The sequence below is a fragment of the Idiotropiscis lumnitzeri genome, chromosome 16 (genome assembly GCF_059441095.1).
Source record: "Idiotropiscis lumnitzeri isolate Australia: NSW breed Sydney's pygmy pipehorse chromosome 16, RoL_Ilum_1.0, whole genome shotgun sequence".
Classification (NCBI taxonomy): Eukaryota; Metazoa; Chordata; class Actinopteri; order Syngnathiformes; family Syngnathidae; genus Idiotropiscis; species Idiotropiscis lumnitzeri.
Genome location: NC_142406.1, coordinates 10776127 through 10785225, shown reverse-complemented (window position 1 = coordinate 10785225; position 9099 = coordinate 10776127). Strand labels below are relative to the sequence as shown.

The 9099-nt window shown below is 45.4% G+C and overlaps 2 protein-coding genes across 2 annotated transcripts; both read left to right on the top strand.

The window, feature by feature from the left end:
* The first annotated feature begins 1878 nt into the window (after positions 1 to 1878).
* On the top strand, positions 1879 to 4001 carry LOC148321390 (homeobox protein Hox-A2a-like). The gene is made up of 2 exons (XM_088318762.1): positions 1879 to 2685; positions 3079 to 4001. The coding sequence occupies exons 1-2, from the start codon at positions 2334 to 2336 to the stop codon at positions 3807 to 3809; spliced, it is 1083 nt and encodes a 360-aa protein (XP_088174888.1). The 5' UTR covers positions 1879 to 2333; the 3' UTR covers positions 3810 to 4001.
* Positions 4002 to 6906: 2905 nt separating this feature from the next.
* On the top strand, positions 6907 to 8199 carry hoxa1a (homeobox A1a). Its single transcript, XM_088319040.1, has 2 exons — positions 6907 to 7624; positions 7820 to 8199. The coding sequence occupies exons 1-2, from the start codon at positions 6907 to 6909 to the stop codon at positions 8197 to 8199; spliced, it is 1098 nt and encodes a 365-aa protein (XP_088175166.1).
* The last annotated feature ends 900 nt before the right edge of the window (positions 8200 to 9099 follow it).

Below are 9099 nucleotides of genomic sequence, written 5' to 3'. Positions count from 1 at the left end.
GCCGGACCCTTCAGCAGCCCCTGCAAGTAGACAACAATCTAAATGAGAAATCGTTTGAAAACTAATGTCCCTGAATGTGTTTCGAGTCGGTCAAATGTGGCCAGAGAGGATACGAGCTCCAAGTGAATTCGAATTGGCTTGTTTGTCTCATTATGCGGCAAAAAGCACGTAAAAGCCCAAATGTCTTTAAATGCATCATTAGGATGATGGCTAAAGGAAATTAAATCAGCCTTGCAATTTGTTTTCAACCTTTAAACAGTTTTAAGTAAAATAAAACGAACGTGATTCGAAAAAAATAACAACAAAACAAGTTGAGTGTTATTTAAAAAAAAATCGTCGTTTCCAAATAGAAAATATAATCACGTTTTTTTTTCGTTAAAAACGAACTGTATTCTCACAATGCCTCAAACAAAACAAAATATTCTCATGTCCAAATTATGTTTTTCAAATCCTCGATAATGTAATCCCCCTCCCAAAAAAAAATCATTTTCAATCTGAATGTGATTGATATAACAGGGCATTAGTATCCATGACATATGGTTAGCAGGGAAACCTGGAACAATTGAACCATGGTGTGTCAAAGCTGGACTTGTGCATCCACATGCGAACACGGCTCTGATCTGACCCATATGTGCCACTATGACTGCCTTTAAACCAGTAGTAAGCCATGTTTTGCAATATATTCACATCCGTGGGAAACTTGTTAAATCACTCTTGTTGCAATGTGTGTAGGCACACCAAAAAAAAAACCTCCACCCACTCCTTTCCGCATACACAAAGCATGTGGTTAATTCCAAAATTCCCTATGGCAACCTTACCTTCACCACTCGAAACTACTTCGTTCTGCGCAAAAAAAAAAATCTCCATGTAAGTGTTTAAATCACATCCCCGTTCGAGATAAGAGATAAAATCCAGGTGAATACATTTTCGATACTCACCCGTGGTGTGTTCACTGTCTCCCCTGCCAGGAAATACGCACTCGCCTTGTCCGATTCTTATTTATCTTTTAAAACATCCCTCCAGCGACAGCTCGGGCTAGAAGGAGCAGAAAATGGTTCTAATCTGAGTGACCAGTGTTTCTCGCCGCTTCCTGGCTGCATTTGATCCGGGGGAGAGTTAGAAGCCTTAAATGTGTTGTGAGGGCACCAAGCTGTCAGACCTTTTGGCGAGTAAGATTGATCGCGTGCAGGCTTCCAGCACTCTTTGTTTGGTATATAAGCAACAAACTGAGAGAGACCTATACCACTTCTTCCTCTCTCTTTACCCACCAAGTCATATTTTTCTTTCGATGGAAATATACCACGGTGTGTTTAAGGGGGTGGAAACATTCCCATAAATGTGGCTTTCACAGATGACTTTGGAAGGACAATAAAGCAAAATCACAGCAGGGGAGAGACGTTCCATAATAACGTCGCAAATTATTCGTTTTTAATGCTTATGACAACCATTATGGTCATTACTTAGCTTGAAAGTACACTGTAGACGCCTTTATTGCGTTTAAAGGCATTTAAATGCGCTAATAGGACAAACAAAAATTAGGTTAGCTACAATAGGAGACATCGCATTGTGTTCAACGTCGTGTGCTAAATAAATTGCAGATGGAGGTTAATGTATGGTTTTGAAGCCAAATATTACTTAGAACTGCTGTTTTGATGCGTGATGGCCTAAAAGTGTCACAATAATAATTCAGTCTATGGACTTTTTTTTATTGCTGCTCATCCACGTGCATTTTTTTGTAGTGTATAGAATGGAGACGTCAGACATGCAAGATTCACCGAAGAAGTCTTAATAGCAGTTTTGGGGTATGTTGCATGTGTGCGTGTGCGCGTGTGTGTTGGGGGGCGTTCTCGCCTGACATCCTCAAACAATACGAGAAAGAGGAGTGCACGAATCCGCGCGCCCTAAGCTTGGGGTCCTTCCCTGTAATAGTGAGTCGGCCATTCTTAAAAACACTTTTTTTTTCCGGGTGGGGGACTCTTCTCTTAGCGGTGCGCAGTCGGGAGGATAAAGATGTAAATAAAAGTGGCACAGCTGAGCAGCAGCAGCAGCAGAAGACTTTTTGGATCAATCAGGCAGTCAGTGGCTTCTTTTGATTAAAGCCCAAATTGTCATTGGGCAGAGGTAATCATGTGACAGGCAACTCGGTCCAATTTCAACCTTGTCTCCATGAATTCAATAGTTTCATAGTAGCTCGGTCCCCACACGGCCGTAATCAGAGAAATAGGAAGAGGAAACCATCACAGGACATTTTTGAATGATTTTCGTCTTCGCTTGGCCATTGAGTTCATCGACAATATCGCGTGCAAACTTTCCTGGGCTCGCAGGGAGAGGAGATGAATTACGAATTCGAGCGAGAGAGCGGATTTATCAATAGTCAGCCGTCGCTTGCTGAGTGCCTGACATCTTTCCCCCCTGTCGCTGATTCATTTCAAAGTTCATCAATCAAGAGCTCGACACTGATTCCTCCTCCCTTCGAGCAGACCATCCCCAGCCTCAACCCGGGCAGCCATCCGCGCCACGGCCGCCCGAGACACAGCCCCGACGGATGCAGCCCGCTGCCCACCGCCTCTCTGCCTCCGGAGTACCCGTGGATGCGGGAGAAGAAAGCCTCCAAGCGGAACCACCTGCCCACGTCCACCGCGACCACTTTATCCACTAATGGGCCCGTGTGCTTCTCCCCAAAAGGTGGGTCGTTTTTATTATTATTTAATTTTTAAGGGGAGATAAATACATAATGTTAACATGTGGGATTAGTATTTTAGTGATTTGTGAGGAAGCACAAAAAGTTTGGTTAAAGTTTGCTGATATGGTCTGATTTATTCCCCCAGTCACACTTTTGATGTGTGACAGTAATGAAGAGTGATGGAGTTCCGTTGCCGTGGAGGGCACTTGCAGCATTCATTAGTGTCTCACTCCCTGCGTGGAGCTTTTTTTCTTTTTTTTAGTGTTTACCCCCACGCTCATGCTAGATAAAAACAGTCGAGCCGTTATAGATTTTAAGTAAATAATTCGTTTTGCTCAAGCCACTGTTTTCCACGCAAGGCCGCCTTGTGTAACGGTTCCGTCTCGGTTCTGCAGGCTCGCCTGAGGTCGCGGAAGGCGGAGGGATAAGCGGCGGCTCCCGCCGGCTCAGGACGGCCTACACCAACACCCAGCTGCTGGAGCTGGAGAAGGAATTCCACTTCAACAAGTATCTGTGCCGACCCAGGAGGGTGGAGATCGCGGCCCTGCTCGACCTGACCGAGCGGCAGGTCAAAGTGTGGTTCCAGAACCGGCGCATGAAGCACAAGCGCCAGACACAGAGCAAGGAGAACCACAACGGGGACCCGGGCAAGGGTCCCGGCGGCGGGGAGGACGGAATGCACAGCGACGATGACGATGAGGGTCCCCCGTACGAGCAAAGCGGGGCCCTGCTGGAGAGAGACACTTTCTCCTTTCACAATAACAATTTGGAATCCACGCAGCAGGTCCACAATAGCGGCTCCGTGAGCTTTGCTGCTGCGCCGCTGAACAGCAATGAGAAAAATCTGAAACATTTTCCCAACCCGTCACCCACTGTTCCAGGCTGCGTGTCAACAATGGGTCCCGGCTCGGCATCCGTGCCGGACAATGGCGACAGTCCCCCAGCCTTGGATGTTTCTATACACGACTTCCAAGCTTTCTCGTCGGATTCCTGCCTGCAGCTCTCCGACGCTGCCTCGCCGAGCTTGTCAGAATCCCTGGACAGTCCCGTGGACATTTCTGCAGACACTTTCTATTTTTTCTCGGAATCTCTAACTACAATCGACCTGCAGAATCTCAACTATTAACACAAATCAATCACGACTGGTTCTTGTTCTTGTCGGGCTTAACTCACATCTGTGTATATTCGGCACACATTTTGTGGGACGGTAAGAATGAACATAAATCATGGATAAGAGGACTGTAACTACCATAACAAATTGATTTGTTGTCTTTTTGGGGAGTGAAAATTATTATGACTGTGTGAAAATTCTACAATATCCGGCCTGTATGAAAACTGGTCATTTTTATTTTTGTATAGCTTCCAATGTCTTGACTATTTTTGTTAGAATACAATTAACTTGCTACAATCTTTTGTTTCGTGTTTTGAGCCTCATTCTATTTACCGTGCGATTATTGTCGTTTTGGTAATTATTTTGGGGCGAAAATGCGCGGGATAATAAAATAGTGGAATATATGCAAATTTAACAACAGGTTGGTAATGAATATAAATAACCTATCTGGCGCTGAATTTTGACGCACACACAAGGTTAAAATCTCAAGGTATTATTTTATGCTTGAAATAATTTATAGAGGTGTAGTATATATATATATATATATATATATATATATATATATATATATTTATTAACACGTTATGCAATTGAATGCAGCAGTATTACTTTTGGATTTTGCATGGCCAAGCTCTTGACACGGTGCATGCTGCAAGCAAACAGCCGAGCCGTGTTTGCCTCCAGGACCTCATAAATCACCGCGGTGGCATGAATAGGACGAACATTAAGGAGCCCAATTGTGACTTAATGTTCACAAATACAAGCCCACTTACATTTTCGTACGGGTTTCCCCGATATCTTAGCTTAAAGGGGGCTGATTCCCCCCACGCGTTGGGCAATGATTCATTTTTATGGCCTGTTTGAACAGGCTGGCTCTCCTGCAGCGGCTCGCAAGAGTTGCATGTCTGTGCAGGCTGCTCACTTCCCGTGTGGAGCTCAAATTCAAAACAGACCGCTAGTATAATTTATTAGATGTGCTCCCGAACGTATGTATCATCTGCATTATTTTATTATAGTAACAATTATTTTCCAGGATTATTTGCTCAAGCCGTCAGGTGAAATATTGGGATTCGATATGATGATTATGAATAGCTTTGCTCTATTGCTTTGCACTTGAGTTGACTTATGGGAATCGTTTAATGGCCCACTTTGGTTCAATATCGGGATGTAACTTTGGGTGTCAAATCAACAACCACCAGTTGCAACGATCGATTTAAAAAACACGCGAGCTATAAGCATCTAATCAGTGGCAAATGTATATTATCAACTGAGTGAGTGTATGTAGGCGCTCTCTTTGTGTTTTTAAAACAGATGTAGAGTGGAGGGGAAACAGGGTGGTGGGGGAGCCCTGCAGTATTGGTGTCCATAACCAAATCATTCCGAGACAACGCGTCTTTTCTGTGCACACATGTGCTCACACAAAGAGCACAGAGAGCTGCGTGGCCTGCTGGTGGCTGGCTCCACTGACATGCACCATTCTCCGCGCCCACGCATGCTCTCTCCTGCAGATGGGATGTCAAGGGGGGAGGTGGGAGGGGGAAGGGAAAGGGAAGGCTCGAGTATTGACTACTACTTAGGTTTGCTGACAAGTTTGCATCATGCATTTTATGTCCTCTTGAAAAAACATACATGTATGTACTATATATATATATATATATATATATATATATATATATATAATATTATATTATATTATATTATATTATATTATATTATATTATATTATATTATATTATATTATATTATATTATATTATATTATATTTATGGTTCTGATTCCGATACAATGACCCATAATTGTTGAATTGTTGATACTAATTCTGATAACATGGAAGAGCTACACAACTTTCAATTTTAGAGCTATTTTATTGTAATTATTTTTTTTAGATTATTTGATCATATACCCAAAAATATTTGACAAATTCTGACCCCTTTATTATACTAAAATAGAATATTATTTCAAAATGACGATTTATTCATTTATACACAATAATTAAAGTTTCTATTTTTACGATGCCCTTAAATTTAGGTGTAATGCCACATTTGACCACTAAAGGCGCTCACCCATTCCAATGATCCCCTCATGCACCCTCACCCCCTCCCTTACTTCTCTCTCCTCTTTTTATTTTTTTCACTCCTTCCTCCTCAGTCAAGAGGTTGCCCTGCGGTCTGCTCCCACTCCCACTCACTCCCACTCTCTCTTTCCGCCGCGTAATCTTCACAACCATTAATTTATTTCCCCAGCAGCTTTATTTGATGAACTTTTTAACAGGGTAATCAACCCCCAGGCTATGCACGAACACCACCGCTGGTCAGGCATTATCATATCATTTGATCACGGCATAATGAATACATACACCGTGTAAGTTAAGTCAGAGTTGACCCTGAGAGGAAACGGAATTAATAGCACATTCTATTAGTACATCTCGCAGTTTCTGCACCTTCCAGCAACTCGGATATGCAGATAAATGTGACCCTAATGAGGAAACAAAGTCATGGAAAAAAAGCTATTATCCTCCATGCACTAGCTTCTTTTGGGTGTCAATGGAGTGAAACATTTGCCCTCTCTGCCCCGCTGTGACAATATTTGCTGAGTAAATCCCTAGCAGTGTTAAAGCGTGAAACATTTGGCATCGGAATGGGACACTGATAGCCTCTGGCAGTGACACACATTGAGACATTCATCCATTCTGAAGAAAATAGTCCCGCCCTTAGAATGACACCATTTAATGACAACATGCACGATTGCCTCCCCTAAAAAAACGCTTGTACCTGAGGTCAGAGTTCACGCATCCTCCGAGGCTTGCAGGCAGAGCATTCCCGAGCGTCCCGTGCATGCGACCCCGGCCGCCGTCCGCCACCGTCTGCCGTCTTGCTTCATTGTTTGCTCGGCCAATGCGTGAGTGCATGGCGCGTCACCTTGATCGACGAGCGGCTGGAATTTAAATAGCCACTCAAACAGCAATCTGTCAGCGGCTGAGACGATAAGCTCAAGTGTCTCACTGGCTGACCCGGACCCACGTGACCACACCCGTTCATTGATGTCGGTCAGCGCCCCCACTTTAACCCCCACCCCCCGCCCCACCCTTCTCCTGATATCAGAGTATAGGTAAATGTTGGCACGGTCACTGCGGGGTAAGAGAGGAGAGATCAGAGGTGCTCCAGGCGCTCCCTGGCTCCAATATGCCACAATGAGCACTTTCTTAGATTATTCGGTCATGAGCAGTGAGGGTGGGTCGTGTTCCGTGAGAGCTTTCCACCCGGATCACGGGATTACAACTTTCCAGTCGTGCGCCGTAACGGTGAACAACTGCGGTGCGGATGAGCGCTTCATGGCGAGCAGGGCTTCCCCGGACGACTCCCCTCACCACCACCATCACCACCACCAGAACCAGCACCAACAGCCAGGCTCGTATCAGCGCCCAGCGGGGAATCTGGGGCTCACTTACGGCGCGCACCCGGCCTGCGGCTCCGGCTACGGCGCGCAAAGTTTCTGCGCGTCTTATAACCATTACGCGCTCAACCAGGAAGTAGACTCCCCCGCGGGGTTCCCACAGTGCGGCCCGCTCGTGTACTCGGGTAACCTTTCCACGTCAGTGGTGGCGCAGCATCGCCAGGGTTACAGTGCAGCCCCTTTGGGTCAATTGCAGTATGCCCACCCGGCCTACGGAGGCGGGCATGAGCAAGCCACCCCCTTCCCCGGGTGTTCGAACCCTCTGTCCCCTCTGCATGCGGCTCACCTGGAGGGATGCTGCTCCCCTTTGTCGGAGGGAGTCTCTAATGCGCAGACCTTCGATTGGATGAAAGTCAAGCGGAACCCTCCTAAAACAGGTGGGTCTCTTCTTACAACGTTTGTTATGTTGTTCTCGGTCTCATGCATGACATATAATTAAAATATGCACTTCGCATGACTGTGAAAAGTTTTGGGTCGCATGTCACGTGATGCCAGATTGTGCTTGTGCATGTTATGTCCTATGAGTGCACATCCCTCCTCCCCCAAAATTACTACTTTTTTTTTTTTAATAGGGCGGTCAGGTGAGTACGGTTACGGAAGTCAACCGAACACTGTGCGGACCAACTTCACCACCAAGCAGCTGACCGAGCTGGAGAAGGAGTTCCACTTTAACAAGTACCTGACACGATCGCGACGTGTGGAGATTGCCGCCACGCTGCAGCTGAATGAGACTCAGGTGAAAATCTGGTTCCAGAACCGCAGGATGAAGCAGAAGAAGCGGGAGAAAGAAGGCCTGCTCCCGGTCAAGGCCTTGCCCTCTGACCCCGGCGAGCGCCTTCAAGAGAAAATGGACGACGCGGCGTCGGAGAAGTCGGTTTCGGCTCCTTCGACCCCCTCCCCACCTTCCTCCACGGTGTCCTCCACTGGGGCGGACCCTTACTGCTCCAATTAAGTGTTCCCAAAGCTAATATAGCCAAACTCTTGCGTTGCGACATGGTCATTTATTTGGGAGGAATTGCACTTTTTGGACTTGTCGGCAAAATGGGGAAAGGGTTCCAGATGTTTTTCTATCGTGTATTCGTGTAATTGTCAAGAAAATGTGCAGTATTCACTTCTTTGGATCTTACCTCAAATGTGCCAAAGTCACAACAATCATCTTAATCCACATCTTTGCGCACATTGTTTGAATTTCTTGTGTTAAGAGTTGCATGGTGCGTTCACGTGTTATCGGGATGCTGAGTTTTATCAGTTTGACCTGGCACGTGTTGCAGGCTTCTATTTGTATATTTAACCAAGCACATACCTCAAACGTTTACGGGTCAATCATTCGTAATATTAAACTGAGATTGCCTCTTAAAAGTTTCACGTGGTGTTAATTTTTTAATGCACAATTACGTCATGGTTGTAATTTACGCTAAGATATACGCGCTTGAATGCTCGTAAAACGTGCGCGCTCCCGTGAGAGCTAATAACATTATTTTGCTGTCATTCGCGATGACAACCTTAGGTAGAGGGAGGGCTGACGAAAAAATAAAGAGTATCGATCCAAACACGGAGGTTAGGATATCGACAAGGATGCAGCCCCACTGGCCCTGTCAGCGTTTGCTCCTCAGCGCCCAAACTTGCGTGGAAGTGTCATCATCCACGCCAATAGGGACGAGAGGAACGGTGAAAAGTTGCAGAGGTGCTCACGTCATCTAATTTAACACTATGAAAAGTGACATTTCATGTAACGCTGCTATTTTTTGCATCTTTCTTTCTTTCTTTCAAAACCCTTCCCAGTTTTTTTTTTCTGTACCCCCGTCCACGTTTTTTCCCATAATTGTTTTAATTCCTGGCGTGCAGCATGCGA

What these genes read in the sequence shown, in the direction of transcription:
- LOC148321390 (XM_088318762.1), top strand. Translation starts at nt 2,334, where the DNA reads ATGAATTACGAATTCGAGCGAGAGAGCGGATTTATCAATAGTCAGCCG. An exon ending in CGTGTGCTTCTCCCCAAAAG is followed by an intron (nt 2,686 to 3,078) that starts GTGGGTCGTTTT and finishes TCGGTTCTGCAG; the next exon opens with GCTCGCCTGAGGTCGCGGAA.
- hoxa1a (XM_088319040.1), top strand. Translation starts at nt 6,907, where the DNA reads ATGTTGGCACGGTCACTGCGGGGTAAGAGAGGAGAGATCAGAGGTGCT. An exon ending in GCGGAACCCTCCTAAAACAG is followed by an intron (nt 7,625 to 7,819) that starts GTGGGTCTCTTC and finishes TTTTTTTAATAG; the next exon opens with GGCGGTCAGGTGAGTACGGT.